Source organism: Dreissena polymorpha, chromosome 4 (assembly GCF_020536995.1).
Source record: "Dreissena polymorpha isolate Duluth1 chromosome 4, UMN_Dpol_1.0, whole genome shotgun sequence".
NCBI classification, from domain to species: domain Eukaryota; kingdom Metazoa; phylum Mollusca; class Bivalvia; order Myida; family Dreissenidae; genus Dreissena; species Dreissena polymorpha.
This window is the reverse complement of record NC_068358.1, coordinates 59,086,061-59,103,393: the sequence shown is the minus strand read 5'-3', so window position 1 is coordinate 59,103,393 and position 17,333 is coordinate 59,086,061. Positions and strand designations below refer to the sequence as shown.

The window sequence follows — 17,333 nt, the reverse complement described above, 5'->3', positions numbered from 1 at the left end:
GCTTAAACCCTTCAAGATCAGCATGTAAAACTGTAGTGGCGGGGAGGTTGTTCCACATCACAATAGGACTTGGAAAAAATGAAAACTTATAATAATTTGCAGTAGTATGGATCTGTCTGTAAGAGAGGGGATGCATGTGATGAGTGAATCTGGTGGGTCGCTCGATATATGATGGTAGGGGTACAGCCACTAAACCTTGAACAATTTGAAAAACATTATTAATGTAGTGTTATTTCGTCTATCTTGTAGGGTCTGCCAACCAAGTTCCTGTTGCATGGAGGTGACACTGTCATATGGGGAATAGTTATGTTTGACCCAGCGGACTGCTCGGTGCTGTACATTTTCAATTTTTTTTATATTTTGTAATGTAAGAGGGCTCCATACGGAAGAAGCATATTCAACTTGTGGTCTAATCATGGTCTTGTATGCGAGCTGGCGAATGTTGGAATTTCTCGTCTGTATGTTCCTGCGGAGAGAACCAAGAGATTTATTAGCGTTATTTGTAATTCTATTTATATGGGTGTTCCAGGAAAGGTCTTTTGAAATGTCCACGCCTAAGTATTTTGCATTGTCAACAGTTTCTAATATTTGTCCATGGAGCCTGTAATTAAAAGAGAATTTTGATTTATTTCTGGTTATGTTTAAAACTTGACATTTACTTGGGTTGAACTCCATGTCCCAAAGATGTTCCCATTTCATTTGTTTATCTAGATCTCTTGTAGAGTGTGGCAGTCATGCATATTGTTGATTGTTAGGTATACGGCAGTGTCATCTGCAAATAAGCGAACTTGAGAGGTAATAGACTTAGGTAAGTCGTTTATATAGAGAAGAAAAAGTAACGGACCAAGCACAGACCCTTGTGGTACCCCGGATGTCACTGGTACCTCTGATGATAGTAACTCCATCTAGAGCAACCCGTTGAGTGCGACCTATAAGGAATGATTTGATCCATGAGAAAGTATCTTTATCCACACCATGTTTCTGTAATTTGAAAAGCAGTTTAAGATGGTTAACTTTGTCAAACGCTTTGCTGAAATCAAGCAATATTATATCAGTTTGTTTTCCAGATGTCATATTTCGTGCAAGGTCATCAATGAATTGTAGAAGTTGTGTTTCGCAGGAACGCTTTTCTCTGAAACCATGCTGTAAGTATGGACGTCACCCTCTCTAAATTACGATAATCTAATCCTTCACTGAGGTAATAAACAAATAGTCCATGGCAATCATTAGCTATACATGAGCACACTAATGGAGTAAGCATAAAGCTTTATGTGAGGAGACTGAAGTGTGCATTGTCAAGTACTAAATGGAGATGTGGCATGAGTTGCAAACTCAATGTGTTCAGAGATAAGGATAAAATAGTTATAAAGTCGAATTTGATTTAAATTTCATAAGTTATACTTGAATATAAAAAGAAATTATTATAATATCATCGCATGTACTGCCCGGCTCACTACTGGTTAACATAGAATTTATACATTTAATTTTTCTTCGGTGTTCAAAATTTAGTTGTGTGTAACCTCTAGAACCAGTGCCCGTTAAATTGAACTTTAATGGCTTGTTTTAAGATAATACCACTTAGACAAGTTCGGTTTGATTGTGATCATGGTATGCTTAAGGTTGGAATTAATACTTCATCTGACGTTCTTGTAGAATTTCTGCTCTTAATTTCTCCAGTTCATATTCGTCTACTTCGTCGGCCATGGCGTATCCAGGGTGTCGTGACGTCAATTTGTAAACAAGGTGGCGTATGAAATTTTTTAGTTGTAAGATTTAACAAAAAGCGCATAGGTTACAAATCATTTTTGATCGACTACTGTTACTGTCGACGTTAAAAAATATTGCTGGTATTCACGCATTTAAGTAAAATTACGGGTCGCGGTTGTAATAAATAAATTTATTATCGCTTTTTGTTTATTGATGAGTTTTTATGCACGAAACTAATCAAAGTGAACGATAGTCACATTTTCCCTTTGTCTTTAATTGTCCTGTAACAATGTTCATATACGCGGGTAAAATAATCATGTTTTAATTGATAAAGTCATATTTTAAGTTTTTGACAAGATTGCGATTTCATTGTTTCAGTAATCCACTATAAAGGGTACAGAGAGACCACAGTTAAAGCTGCTTTCATATTTACATAATGAGATAGAATGAAAAGCAATTATAGCAAAATCATTTTGGGTTGATGTTAATTTAAATTGAAACTTTTAGTTGAACAAATATATTGTAAGGTTCTGCATAAGCCACAATTAACAAGGCATTAACAGTGTTGTAAAAAATACGTACAGTACTCCGATACTTGCGAAATCCCCGACTAATATAAATGCGCTATTTTAACACGTGTAGGCAAATGTGTCACTTATATAAGATGTACATGTGCCAAAGAAGCATAAATATGTCATTATAACAGAAACCGGATGCTTTCCGATCGGTTAAAAAGTGGTTCATACGCCACAAACTAGGGTCATATGCTTTAAAAACTCGAGAACTAGAGGTATATATACGTACTTGTGTTTCTTATTTTACTAACAGTCACCTGACATTATAACTTTACGGAAATTAAGGTAAACGTATATGTTTTTATTTTATTTTTAATATAAATAAAAATATCGTTGCATTATACTTTTTTACTTTTGATGTTATTATCATTTTGCGCACATATTGCTTGAGCTACCGATGAACGGGGGAAGAGTTTTAGACTGACGAAATGTAAAGATTTCGGCAAGTGTCATGATACAATGTTATATACCAATTGATACTAAAAATGATATACACTTGGAGAATTTAAACGCAACACTTTTCAAACTTGAATATTTCTGTTTTGTGTTAAAAATTTTATTTAAATTTGAAATGTGATCAGTTGACTACATTATCATCAAGCTCACGATAAAAGCATTAATCCGTGACGATTGGACGCTTAAGCACATGGGGTATGTATAGTTTCGTATTTTTTCACGTGGAAATTGTGAAACCAAATATTATAATATATTTATTTCAATTGTATTATTTAAGATGGATTCTTACACCAGTGAAACATAAAAGTCATTAAAAAATGTATGTCTCAATATGAATATTCAGAAGCTCAACCGCGCGTTTTAGTAAATTGCATGCTACCCATACAACGTGATAAAGCGTCCGATATTAACGGATGAATGCTTTTAATCGTTAGCTTGCACCGAATGTAATACAATGATCACATCTACAATTGTGAATGAAAAATTGTACTTATAAGATAGATATTAAAGTTTTTAAAGTGTCGCGTTTCAAAAGTCTCCTATAACCTGCAATTTGCTAAAAGCGCGATTGCGCTCTTAGATATTCATGTGAGCCATACATTTAAAAAAACTAGCTTAATGTTATTCTTACGTAAGAACCCACCTTAAATGATGAAAATGACATAAATTTAAAATATTATTGCGTTTCACCATTTCCGCGTGCACACAGATAAAACCATATAACCCCACGTGCTCAAGCGTCCGATCGTCAAGGAGAAATGAGTTTTATCATAAGCTTGCTTAGCATTTAGTCAAATGATCACACGTAAAATCTTAAATCAAAATCTCAACTACTAACTGAGATATTCAAGTTTGAAAAGTGTTGTATCAGAAAAGCCTCCAAGTGTAGACGGACACAGAGACGGTGGGATGAGCAGTCAAAGGGATTGTAGACGGACACAGAGACGGTGGGATGAGCAGTCAAAGGGATTGACATTCACACTTAGTAGCATATAGCTCAAACCGTATACAAAGTTTTATTAGATTATTTCTTCGGTACGTTTAAAGTTATAGCAATAATTAGTTAATTCAGTTGTTTAATACCAGCGACCTGACTTTCGAGCTCTTGTAAAAAGCGTCATCTAGATTCTTGATATTGACTTTTCGCGGTCGGAAGGACAAACATACACAAGGCCAGACAGAAATGAAGGACAATATGTAAACCTATCGTCCCCTTCGAGGTAACCGGTATGGGGCATGTAAAAGACAAATATTGTTGTATCTTGTACTCCCCATTATTAACGTTGAATTTGCACTATTCTTTTGCTTATTGAACAGGTTATTTTAATGTTTACTTACTGACACATTATCTAGCACTGGTATTAAACATTTAAACAATTATACACATTTTTAACTCCATCTGAATAAATAATACTTGTCTAACCTTCGTCGGATTCATTTTGAAAACATCTACACTAATTATAACTGGAACTTAAGATTCAAGATATTGCGAACACAATAAATGGAACAGCCATGTTCTAACCATAGCAATTAATATTTTTCTGAAGGCTTCTCTATATGTATTATTGAAACTACTTTCTTTATCAAGATAAATATAAATCAACTGACACATAGTCTATGAATAGCCTAAAACCGTGTTGAACACGCAGTTAATATAAATGTAACACCGATAATAACATACAATAGTTCGTATATCAACTACATATATTGTATTGCTCTATCCTCTAGCACTGCTGAAAAAAATATACAGATAATTACACTTAAAACTTCGACAATGCGATATTTCTACATTTGCGCCTGCGTGACTATCTCATAGACTGAAGAGTTAATCAGCGCCTGCGTGACTATCTCATAGACTAAAGAGTTAATCAGCATTCACAATTTCGCTTCTCGGCTATATTGGGATATTCGTGAACACGTTAGCTACTAAATTGGCCTGAACACAGTATTTAATACTGAATGTTCTATTTCACAACCATGAACTACTTTGATTCACGATTTTTTCAAATTTTGAATACAATTCAGGTAAGGCATGGAGATGCAGTTGAGGTTTGAAAACTAAATGACAGATGTAAACACATTTTTGCAATGATTTTCGTAATGAATACTATACATTTATCATCCGCCACACAAGATAACTTAGAGTCAGATGATTGTGTTACCTCGTTCAATGGTCATATTTGAAGAACGGGAATTTAAAGATCGCATTAATTATAATACGGTACATAAATCTGCCAATTATCTTTAGTTTTTTTTACGAGAACATTTAAGCCTTTTTCAACCGAAAATATGTTTATAACTGTAAGCCTTATATGCTTACAATAAGTCATTCTTTAATATCTAGACCATTTACAATATATGCAAATTGTCCTTTTTAAACGTATTAAACTAATCTGGCATTTATGTAAACATGTTCTTACACAAAACGATTTTAATTCTCATTATTTCCCGCCAAGATCTACGAGGATCAACGTAGAAAAGATTTTCAAATGAAACGATACTTTTGTTGTGAATGGTTTGATAATTTTACTTCATAACTATGTTATTTTAACGATCTGAATGTGTTGTTTTGCCTTTCGTGTTTTTGTTTGTCTACATACAATGTATTCCACTTGACGGTCAAGCTGTCTGCATCACTAACGTCAGTGATCCAACAAAGAAAATTTGTGTAAATATTTAGCGACCGAATGCTCATAGAATTACAAAACAATGAAAATGTGGAATCGATATTGGAGAGCTAAAGGTGTTGTGTCCTTCAAGGTTTCCCCAGCAGTCTAAATAAAGTTAACGTTAGTACTTCGCTCAGATTTCGAAGGGTTTAACGATAACAACATACAAGATGAATCTTTGTTGGAAGTCGATGAGTGTGAACAAACACCAGGCGAATGTTATATGGTGATACTAGTTTAGTTTGATAATATTTTAAAATCGTTATCAAGAGACTCAACATTCGCCTGATAAGATCAATGGCGGAGTTGATATCTGTACTTGAAAAGCGATATAACATCGACATTGTACATAATGCCAAGAGGTTAAGCTGTGGAAATAAACCAAGACAAAGTCACTAAAATACTTAACAATAGCGAAAGCTGTAGGCGAAACATATCGACCCAACAAAACACATTTTCAGGCATTATTGTGCTCTAAAGAACTGTGAATTTTTTAATGGCAATAACGTCGCTGTCGATGTAATCAGAATATTCCATATATGAGTGATTTTTACGTTATTTACTATATACCCAATGATAGATAGGAAATGAGCAACTCATGTCTAAAAAATATTTATTTTTCATTTCAACTTCGTATACAAGATTTCGTGTTTGCATATGTACACAGTTTTCCATTCTTACTTTTGTGAATGCTGAATAAGTTTAGTTTTCTTACATAGTAGATTTGTTCTCAAATATTTCCATGTGCCACGCGCTATAATATTTCAATAATTAATAAATCTAATCTGTTGGCCTAACCGTTAAGAACGTCGTTCATGTCCGTTTTTAAATATTCTCCAAGATAAAATTTGGGTCATTTTGTGGCTTTATAAGCGACTAACTGCAGCGCCTATGTTTAAATCCACTTTTCTTCTTCTTTTTTTCACAATTTCTACGGCCAAAAGTAATCTCAGTTGTAGAATTACCCATGACGGCTGTAATGCTCTTGATGGTTCACACGAAATTTAGATCAAATTGGGAAAACATCATTTACATTCAGGCAAGAACATAGACTCGAAGAAAGTTACTCATTGATCAATTGTTGGAATAAAGGGTTTATGACATGTTGTTTTTTTAAACATCATAAAAAATTATACCAATTATACACATTATTTCTTCGTGTGATTTTACTTAAAAGGCAAAATATTCTTATATCGGACCAAAACCGTTTAAATCTTATATTTTCACCGGCATAACACCGTACAAAAACAAAAACTTTCAAAAATGTTATTTAAAATTTTCCCCCAAATTACGCCAATCTCCTCATTAGAAATCTTGGATCTGCCCCTGGTTTGCGATGGTTATTATTAAGCTATACATAACCAACAGTTCGCTCGAACCACATTTCATAACTATGCTTATCTGTTTTATGCCAAACATGGGTCACATCTAGTTCGCATTCTTCAATCACTATATGATTGCCAAGCCTATGTAAACAAATAATCTAACTACTCACGTGTTTGATCATTTATCAACAGAAATTGTCCCCTTGATCCCCGATACCCGGCTTGGTTCTATAATAATTGTGTTTAAGTAAAACGTAACCGCTTTGCATTTAGTAGTCCACGTTATTTTAGTGTAAGTTTAGGTTACGAAACAAAGCCATGTTTCGAAGCGTTCTTTGCATTTTCGCGTTGATATTGCGCGTCTCTTTGGCATATGAAGACAAAACGATCGTCCAGTATCTAGCTGACAATGGATACACCAGCCTCAGTCGAAACCTCCAGAGCCAGGGGCTAAACACACCATTATCGGGCACAGGTATGTGTTTCTTTGCAACGTTTCATGGATGATATGTGGACCTTTTTCGCTGGTTTATACAACCCATACTAGGGTAATCTTTCTTTCACAGAAAACGCATAACACGTTGAGTACATGTTTATATAACATTTTTTCTCATACGAATTCACACAAAAAGTTATCGCTGGTTGTTTATTTTAATCAAGGCAAAAGATGTGAATTCAAAATTACTTTATATTAAACGATTGTTAAAGTATATCTTTGTTTGGCTCCGGTTTTACGAATACTACAATAATTTTATCATTATGTTTCTCCTAATCAGGCCCATTCACAATCTTTGCACCTACCGATGCTGCCTTTGCAAAGCTCGGCAACAAGACGTTCTCCAGTGCCCAATTGACAAATATATTAAAGTATCACGTAGTCACTGACTATCTCATCATTCCGATGATCAAAACTCCTTCTAACCTGACAACGCTTGAGGGCCAGGACTTGATGGTACAGCCAATACCAGGGGTAGGTTTATTGTCTAGGTTATCGTATTTACACGTAGATACAAAAAGCATGTTCCGATTTAATACATATTTGACAATGTTGTATGCCAATATCCATGTGTAATACATAAATGTTTGGCAGGTAATTGTTTTGTGGAATGCATGATTTTTATGTCAGACGTTGCTGCTGAACAATGCATCGAGGGTTATAACCGGAAATAATGACATTATCTGTAACAACGGCGTGGTACATCCGATTGACACGGTGCTGGTTCCACCAGAATTGCCGACATACACCATTGCCCAAGTCCTCCTTAACGACTCGCGTTTTGCTGATCTGAACATTGCTCTGCTCATTGCCGGAATGACGAACATTCTGCAATGTAAGTGCTTAAACCCATTAATGTGGTCAATACCTTTCAGAGCACAGAAGACGCTTTGTCTACCTAATTTTTTCGGTATTACTGCTAAATGAACCCATGGTCTTACCATCAAATCTTGACGTTTATTCTTATGACGTTTCGATTGCTTCAAAACTAACTTATAATAAACTTCTATGAACTACTTTCGTTTCGAATACTTTGAGTGTAGTTGTTCATATGATATACATGTATACGCATTTTACAAGGCCGATTATCCATGAACATATGTTTTTTTGTAGCTGGCGACTTCACGTTGTTTGCCCCAGTCAACACTGCATTTGCAACGTATCAGGGATCGGTCCTAAGTCCAGAGACACCGAACGCCATTGCCATATATCAGGGTAAGAGGCTAATAATCCTTCTGCATATTATTATCATTCATATGCGAATTTATGTCCCGTTACTATACATATACTGCAACACGGTTGACTCGCGGTACTTCAGGAATATTCACTTGCGTCTGGAAACCATCTTCATATATCAGATAAACGATTAAAAGGACAATTATATTTAACTTAACTTTATTGGACAATTGCCTTTTTATGAAGAAAATCCTCCAAAAGTAATTGCCGTAGACACAAATCCAACACCACTGTCCGCCATTGTTGTTAATTTTTTCGCCGGGTAGAGTCGTGGTAAATAGGTCAAACAGCACCAATATAAAATTTCACATGAATAATCAAAGATCTGACACATCATTTGAAATAACAATCAATAACGTTAAAAACAATTTAAATATATGGACTTTAAGACATCAAATAAATAAATTGCACAGTTAGTTTCAAGCACTGTAGTATTTCTTCATTACGACAATTAACAGAACTATAAAAATTCGAATATTGTTAAAGTCCGAGTTTTACGAAATTTAATTACCAAAAATCGATTCCAAGCTGTAGCGAGAGATATTTTCTGTCAAATTTGACAAGTAGGTCACGCAGGTTTGTTTCTAAACACGATCTAGAGGGCGCTTATGAAATACCGCGAGTCAACCCGACCCGCGAGTCAACCGGGTTTGAGTATACTTGTATATATATATATATATATATATATCAAAGTTAAAACTAAGAAATTTAAATCAAAATGTAATATTTGCAATATATCCATAGTAAAATGCGTGTATAAAAATGATTTTTTGTCATGAGTTTATTAAACAAATTTTTTTGACGTTTATTGCAAATCGTAAACTAGAACAAACATATCTAAATCGATCTCATTATGAAATAACAAGTTCCCCTCTACCTTGCTGGGCAAGCAAGAACCCACCAAACGTTAAATGACGTTTCACGACCCGCCCTGCTGAAATTAATAATATATTTTTACACCGATACTCGCCAAAGGTTTTTGTTTTTCTATTCGGTGCCAATTTATTTATTTCAATTAATTCGTTTATTATTAACCGTTTCAGCCGTACTGAAGTATCACGTTACACCCGGAGGAAGACGAGCAACTCAGCTGAAGAACAACCAAGCGCTGTTTACACTACATGGTGTTAATCTAAACATCACAGTGAATAACGGTAGGAACATTTTTATGTTGGTTATTCCATTTAATCAACATCATACAGACATACATATACTTATACCGCATTTTCTGACTCTTCAAAGTAGTGTCATTGTTTACATAATGCCGTTTTTTTAATAAAACTGAAGACTGATTGTCTTATTTAAGTAAGGTTATTATATTCAGAGACGAAGCCTTATTTAAACAGATAAACAGCATCAGATAACTCGGAATTATATACTGGTTTTATTGTCAACGTTTACTGAGTATTATTCAAGAACACGATGTTGGTATTTTAGGAGTGACTGTCAACTCGGTGGCGCGTGTTATTGACTCTGATATCCTTTGCTCAAATGGCATCATTCACGCTGTGGACCACCTGCTTATCCCTCCCGACATCAACCAGGTTGCGAGCGGCAACATGCCATAACATATCGTATATTCAGCACATGCATTGACAATTCATGCTGCGCATTCATTAGCCAATAGTGCGTACTGACAATCGATGGATACGGTCCACAAACAAGATAGATAATCGGTAATGGAATTGACACAACTGTATTAATAAGAAATTGATTACTACATGAAGTTTACTTGCATTCATCGAACAAGTTTTTTTTGTCTTCCCATTTAACAATCCTTTTTTTACTATTTTACTTGAATAAAAAAAAGATGTTCTGTATAATATGGCTTGTTGTCTTTTAAGACTAGTCGTGTTTTTATTTTACAATCAATATACGCGACATAAAACAACACCACATACAAAGATCAAAGCCAAAATATTTTGAACTCATACGAAACGTAAACAGCAATACCATCCAAAGTGCATTTTCCGTTTTACCGCGGTCATTATACATACACAGATATGGCCAAATAATAAAACATAATATCCCACATTAGACCTGGTATTCCCCAAAGAAATTGTGTCGAAAGCGTTATCAAATTTAAAAAAATGTCTGGGCGGTAATATCAACCTGAATACACTGAGACACATTTGTTTCTGTGACCGACATTTTTAAATGACCGCCGCTATTTGTCTGTAAGCGTAGACATTCCGGGTTACGTACATTGTGTACACACCGGTCTTACTGACCTGTGTACTAACGCGAAACGAATTGTGGGTAGCACTTCTTTTACGAGTGAAAAGTGAAAGCGAAAGTTGGTCAGGTAATCGTGCTTCTGATAATCGCTATCAGTCTTAATAGAGATTCAAAATAACATTTCTTTAAACAACATTCCGTTTTAAACACACAATAAAAAACGATTTTTCTTTCATTATTATCATTTTCAATTCTTCGCAGAACTACTTTGGCGGAAGCATAATTCCCCGAACCAGGGGAATGTGATGCGTCTAAGTATAGAGGTAATAAAGTATTGACGTCACCATCTATGTATAGAATGGGGTTACGTGCAGAGAAATGTGTTTATTTTGTTTGTTGAGAACGATTTGATTACGTGTATACAATGTCAATTATTTACACATACATGATGCTAACTTATTGATAGTACATTTCTACCTCTTACAATTTTTTGATAAGTTTAATGTGTCAACTAAAGATATGTTCCTTAGTTTCTATAATGAATAACACAAATCCCATATTTATACCTCAAATTATATGCGAAAGTTTCTAACATTGTTCAATTGCATAATGGAAAGTCCTTGAGCGAGAAGACAGTAGAGTGCTCCATTCTGAACTTTCAGTGGTGTTTCTCTGTTCTACGATGTTTGTCAATGCAAAAACATGTGGCTATATGATTGATTTTCAAGTATATGAAGGAAATAAAGAAGGAGATAAATAATAATAAATTAATGAAAATGTTCTTGAACGCGACACATTGTCGAGTGTCGAGTTTAAAGTCATGTTTTAAAGTCAGCATACCATACGACATTACACAATTATGGTCAATGAAATAAAAGAATTCAACCTTTCGCGCAATATTTATTATGCAGCCGAGCGCAGAAAATTCGACAATTAAATGTTCAAAATCCGTGTTTAATATTATGGTAACATTGGTTATTAGCAATTCTCGTTACACGTCTCGTGAATTTTCACAGACGGCGTCCAATGAGGAACTTACCGGAGGACATACTTTTACTACAGGAGAGTATTTGCCTATCACTGTGTCGAGTTGATTACCTGAAATTGTGGTTCAGCTAATAGAATTGATGATGTAAACATGAGACAAAATGGGAGATTTTAACATAATAAGAAAACTCAATTACTTTCGTTGATTAAACTGTAGACGAACTTATCTAGATGAGTCTACCTGCATAGGACAGTTGTTCTCATTTATATGAAAATATTTATTACTAGATATAATCATATAAGTATACACATTCGACGCAATTCTCGAATGACAAGCGTTTCTTGACATTTAATATTGTGCATCTGTATACATAGCTTATGCTGTAATCTTAACTAATACAACATCGGCACCAAATAATATGTATATTGTACGACCTCATCATTAAAATTCGTGTAGTTACGAACATGCAGTAAACAGATTGTCGTAAAAAATATTTTAAAATGGCTGTCCCATTTTATTGTCATTGAAGGAGTTTATGTTGAAGTTACACAAATACTATATAACTCTTTTTGTTAGCGTTTGTTATGCCTAAAGTTTTTGGAACATGTTAGTAGTATTTATTTAATTGTTTAGCAACATGATAGGACTCCTTCTGTTTTAAAATTCTCTTTTCATAATATTTAATTATAAATATTTTAATTTATATAACCCTTTATCAGTAAGTGGAACATATGTGCCTTCTTAAATAAACACAGACCTAGTCCGACAAACGTGTGAATTGTAAGCCGTTTATCTCAACATGGAGTCAACTACTCAGTACTAGTATTTTAAAATAAAAGCACACTCAGACGTCATCAAATAAGGTCAGGACTTAGGCCTACACTACATAAACTCCTGTTGGGACATGTCATAATATCTATTTAAGGACCAACATGCTCTAAAATGTCAAAACACGATTTTGAAATTCTTGCCAAAGAAAGCATGCACGTAGTGCACATAAAAACTGATAACGTTGTGCGGGGGTGGTGGTATAAAACAAAAAGTATATTATGGGTCCATTATATTTGTAACGTACAACAGTTATCAGATCTCTCACAGAGCATACAGCACAAATATGCGGACATTGTTATTGTTATGTCTTTTCTTTAGTACATGTTGTACAGTTGCCTGCTACGAAGATGTAAGCATCACTAAATATTTAATGGATCACAATGGATATTTGTTTTTACGCAATTTGATGAGACAGACCCTTATGAATGTGACGTTGGCCACGGTACGTAACTGTGTGTAATCTGTAATAGTATCAGACCTAAAAACAAAAACAAGAAAAAAAACTTATTTGGGCCGATTCGGAGTAATTCACGATACTATTTAAATGAATATTAATTTGATGTGTAAACACGACCGCGAGCTCATTATAGAAAGGAGTTCTCTCTTTGTATTTGTTTTTCTCGCGAGCTAAAATTAATTCATGGGTTTGGAAAAACGTTTAAACGTTCTTTATTATTAGTACTTGTAAAAGGATATTTAAACTCGGTCGATACTATTCTTGTATCTGCTTTGCATTCAACTATAACTTATTTCAACCATTAATCATTTCTCATATTTACATTAAACAAGATAACAGTTATGCCCTATTGACCGGCGTGACTCGCTGATATTACTGCTACCGAAATGCAGTTTCATGTTATTGCACCATTGAAATTACTTCGACAGTATCATTTGTTTTAGCTTATTAATAATATCGAATAGTTGTTTTATACATTAAACCAGTGCTTTAAATTAACATTCCTAATTGCATGACAATACATGTTCCCAATGCGTATTTTATCGCACGAAATCTAGGCCAAACCAATCTTAGACAGCTACGCCGAAAAACATGGCGGGGACGATTTCTTAAAACTGTTTAAATCACTATCTTACCTTCACATAACCATGTTTTGAAATCAATTTTAATCGCAAAGACACTGCGTTGTTCAGGTGCGAGTTAAATAAATTCCAAAGTTACCAAATTAAGCATAGGAGATGTTTGCAGATGAGTTACCACATTAAGCATAGGGCATTTTTACTGATAACGTTTTTCCACGATTATGAAACAATTTTCTTTTCAAATCTCTCAAAGAGCGTGTAACAGAAACATGCGGTGTTTGTGCTTTCTTCTGTTTTTTACGTTTTCATCTAACGTTTGGTGCTACGAAGACGTAAGCATCACTAATTATATAAAAACTCACAATGGATATCTGTTTCTGCGTAACTTGATGACACAAACACTTGTGAATGAAACACTTAACCAAGGTACGTTACAGTATACCAGTATTAAATAAAATAAGGTCAAAGCAATAATTTGAACAGAATTTACTTATATTTATATAATTTAATTCAACTAAAACAACCATTGCTTCCTTATTATTTAAATTCGAAAATTATATAGACGTTGTCGTTGGCAGTGTCTATGTGTGGGAATTCATCTTCTGAGCTAGATCAAGATAACAAAGCTGTTTTACCGATCGCACTTAAAGACAACAATTATACGATAATTATAATTACATTTAATTTAATTTAAATTATATTTGCTTATATATATCAATAGAGTATCCACATCACATCAAGACACAATTTCACAATTTTCAATATAACAAGCTATATATTATGTATAAGATCAATACAACGTTATGTCATGCAAATGTGTAGGTGGTCCATTCACGCTCTTCGCGCCAAGCGACGGTGCTTTCTTCTCGTTTGGTCAGGACAAGCTCAACGCCCTGTCAGTGGGACAACTAAAACGAATCCTTGAGTACCACGTCGTTAACGGCTTTATACTGACATCATCGGAAACGAAAGACAAAAATCTTACCACTTTGCTTGGCGCTAGCATACTGATTTCACCGCATGGAGGGGTATTTAGTGTTTTAAAAAAAATCACCACTGAAATTGAAGTTAAGCCATTCAAAACGACTGAAATTCATTTTTTTTAAATGTGTTATTTGAAGCTATTTTTATTTTTGACGTATTTTTTATAATTCCAAATATCTTTATTTCCATAAACGTATATGATTTGACACATATGATTAATTATTACATTTAATGTTTTTAACTTTTGTATTAATGAATAATTTACACGGGATATTAATTACATTAAATTCAAACTTTTATTGTTGCACCTAGTATGATAGATAAACTGGCATTTCCGTCCGACAATGTTATTTTCATAAAGAATTTGTTAATTTCAAAGCATCTTGATATCAATGACAACAATACACATGTTGGGCCGACCAGTGACATTATCGTTCAAAATGGAGTCATTCAGCCGATTAATCACGTTCTCGTACCGCCCGAGAAGTACCTTCCCGACGAGACCATCATCCAGGTGTTCCTTCTCGACAACATCAAATTCAAGGACATCTACTTCGCACTGCTCTTCGGCAACATGGTCAATCATTTGGAGAGTAAGTGAAACTAAAACATTTCACAAGGGCGAATCCATGTACTTCCAAGTATTGTTTTGAATTCAGTCACGCATTATTAATTCGTCCAAGTTTATGTCATTTTATCATAGTAAATATTGAATTGTTTTGTTATTTTCCAAGAGCATTGCTACCGTCATTTCACTGCAGATGACTCATGGTTTAAGCTACAACATGTATTTTCTGTCCGTCTCTCTATATTTATAAAATATTTATCCGTCTGTGAATCGGAAAGTCCGTCCGCAAAAGTGGAGCCTGTGATTTGTAGGTAAACACTAAAGATACTTGTATACTTGAAAATAGCATGAGTATCATGAACGACACATTTAACCAGAGGTCAAGTTGTCGAGCCACTGCTTCAACACTTAATACCGTAACAACCCAACCGGTATATAAGAATGTAGCACACAACTGTGTGTGAAATCAGTTGTGCAAACAGTTGACTGTAAAATTAAGTAATATAATTATACATGAACTATTATTAAATACGCAATTATGAGTTTGACTCTGTGTTACGTTCAAACGTAAATTCAAAGTTAAACACGAAAACACGTCCAATTTTAAAGACTGTGATAAATTAGAGTTTACGGTAAAGGTTTCTAAACTAGTAAAACTCGAAGTAACGCATATGAAACTTAATTATGCGTTTTGCAGCTTTAAACATTGAAGCGTAAGAGACTTAATCACGCTGCATGGGAGACTGAATTTACTTGAAATGATGTTCACTAAAACAAACAAGAAATCACACAAACACACTTCAAACTATTATTTGTTTATATAAAAGGTTGCATAAAAACATTTGTTTCAGACGGGACGTACACAGTGTTTGCTCCAACGGACGAAGCGTTTGCCAAACACGCCAACAGGCTTCTTGATCCTAGCCAACCCAACGCCAACAGGATATACCAAGGTAAACACCAAACTGTGGTTTTACGTTTTAATTTGTTGGTCGTTTAATTCAATACTCGTCTGTTCATTTGCAAATGGTAACAAGTTTGCTTTTTGTTTCTTATCCGCTAACGCTTTCCTTGATTGTAGCGTTTAAGGTATCTAGAATAAATACAAATACAATTAATATTACCGCATGACACTTTTAAATTTAAAACCATATTATTCCGTTGCATGAAATTGGTCGTCTTTGAGTAAATGACTGTGTATGATTGATAACCGCTTGCAACAAAAACTACCGAAACAATGTCCATAACTCTTTTTTTTCATGCAGTCATTATGCAGTATCACGTCATTCCGGGAGAAATCCGATCAAGCAGTCTGAAAAACGGACCTATCTTCAGCGAAGTCGGGCAGGCCATCAACATTACCCTCGGAAACGGTTAGTTTTATGAAATTCAATAAAACCTATTATATTGTGCTCTCATTAAATATATTTTGATATTGAATACGCCAATGTTGATCAAATAATAATTACTTAATACATAAACACAAACTTAGTTATTAAAAAAGTGTTCATAATTTGGAAAACCTGTTGGATAAAACATTTTTTCATGGAAATCTTTTAACTAATTAATATAAAAAGCGGTCCAGAATTTAAAGACTAGACTTTATTGGTCGTTAGAACCTTAAACCTTGGTAGAAATTTAGTTTGAATCAGTGTCAGGAAAGAATGTCATTGAAAACAGTTGCATTGGGAAAAAATACAAAATTCAAAGAATAGCAATATTCGAGAAAGTATTGCATTGATTTTCCGTGAGGCAAAATATGAACATCTTGTGGATGTGTGTTCAATGACCGACTCCAATGCATCATGTGCAAAGTATATACTTCTTTACAGGGTTAAGCAGTGTTTTATTAAAACTTTCGAATGACATCTCTATTTGCTTTTCTAATACTTCATTATGAGTGTTCTCCATTATTTTTTCAGGCGTAATTTTGAACAACTATGCCAGGGTAGTTGAAGCTGATATCTACGCTGTGAATGGAATTATCCATGCCATTGATGATGTCCTCGTACCTCCCAACATCCAAGAATTGATCATGGGATAGATGTGGAGTGACAAAAAACGAGCGAGACGACTTTCAACACATTATGAAAATGACTTGTTTATGTATGGCTTCTAAAGCATATTTGCATCATAATATCTGTAGCAAAATAAGTGTCCATACTTGTTTTCTTTCTTTTAAAACTTCCTTATCAGTTACTTTGATCTAAAAAGAGAAAATAAGAAGTAATGCTTATGCATTTTGAGCAATGTTCTCCCCTCATGTTAATCTAACTAAATTC

The 17,333-nt window shown here is 34.3% G+C and overlaps 3 protein-coding genes across 9 annotated transcripts in view; 2 read left to right on the top strand and 1 right to left on the bottom strand.

Annotated features, from left to right (window-relative positions):
* Positions 1 to 1,742, bottom strand: part of LOC127877198 (coiled-coil domain-containing protein 169-like) — a 32,600-nt gene extending 30,858 nt beyond the window's left edge. For 6 of the 7 annotated variants that reach the window (XM_052422860.1, XM_052422861.1, XM_052422859.1 and 3 more), the window contains exon 1: positions 1,634 to 1,741. In XM_052422860.1, the coding sequence (XP_052278820.1) occupies positions 1,634 to 1,704 (71 nt within the window). In that variant the 5' untranslated portion in view covers positions 1,705 to 1,741. Of the gene's footprint in view, positions 1 to 1,633 lie in introns of all 7 variants that reach the window. The other variant, XM_052422857.1, reaches the window with a different exon arrangement.
* A 5,183-nt stretch (positions 1,743 to 6,925) lies between these two features.
* Positions 6,926 to 10,287, top strand: LOC127879517 (transforming growth factor-beta-induced protein ig-h3-like). The gene is made up of 6 exons (XM_052426406.1): positions 6,926 to 7,207; positions 7,509 to 7,702; positions 7,859 to 8,063; positions 8,342 to 8,443; positions 9,508 to 9,618; positions 9,902 to 10,287. Exons 1-6 carry the CDS (start codon positions 7,051 to 7,053, stop codon positions 10,030 to 10,032), a joined length of 900 nt encoding a protein of 299 aa, XP_052282366.1. The 5' UTR covers positions 6,926 to 7,050; the 3' UTR covers positions 10,033 to 10,287.
* A 3,355-nt stretch (positions 10,288 to 13,642) lies between these two features.
* Positions 13,643 to 17,210, top strand: LOC127877823 (transforming growth factor-beta-induced protein ig-h3-like). Its single transcript, XM_052424082.1, has 6 exons — positions 13,643 to 13,925; positions 14,322 to 14,527; positions 14,863 to 15,076; positions 15,903 to 16,004; positions 16,317 to 16,424; positions 16,974 to 17,210. Exons 1-6 carry the CDS (start codon positions 13,721 to 13,723, stop codon positions 17,093 to 17,095), a joined length of 957 nt encoding a protein of 318 aa, XP_052280042.1. The 5' UTR covers positions 13,643 to 13,720; the 3' UTR covers positions 17,096 to 17,210.
* Positions 17,211 to 17,333: the final 123 nt, after the last annotated feature.

Bases quoted from the DNA above. Each gene is read 5' to 3' on its own strand.
- LOC127877823 (XM_052424082.1), top strand. From the start codon at position 13,721: ATGAAACAATTTTCTTTTCAAATCTCTCAAAGAGCGTGTAACAGAAAC. The intron at 13,926-14,321 runs GTACGTTACAGT...GCAAATGTGTAG, and splicing joins GAATGAAACACTTAACCAAG to GTGGTCCATTCACGCTCTTC. The intron at 16,005-16,316 runs GTAAACACCAAA...TTTTTCATGCAG, and splicing joins CGCCAACAGGATATACCAAG to TCATTATGCAGTATCACGTC.
- LOC127879517 (XM_052426406.1), top strand. From the start codon at position 7,051: ATGTTTCGAAGCGTTCTTTGCATTTTCGCGTTGATATTGCGCGTCTCT. The intron at 8,444-9,507 runs GTAAGAGGCTAA...TAACCGTTTCAG, and splicing joins CGCCATTGCCATATATCAGG to CCGTACTGAAGTATCACGTT. The intron at 9,619-9,901 runs GTAGGAACATTT...TTGGTATTTTAG, and splicing joins AAACATCACAGTGAATAACG to GAGTGACTGTCAACTCGGTG.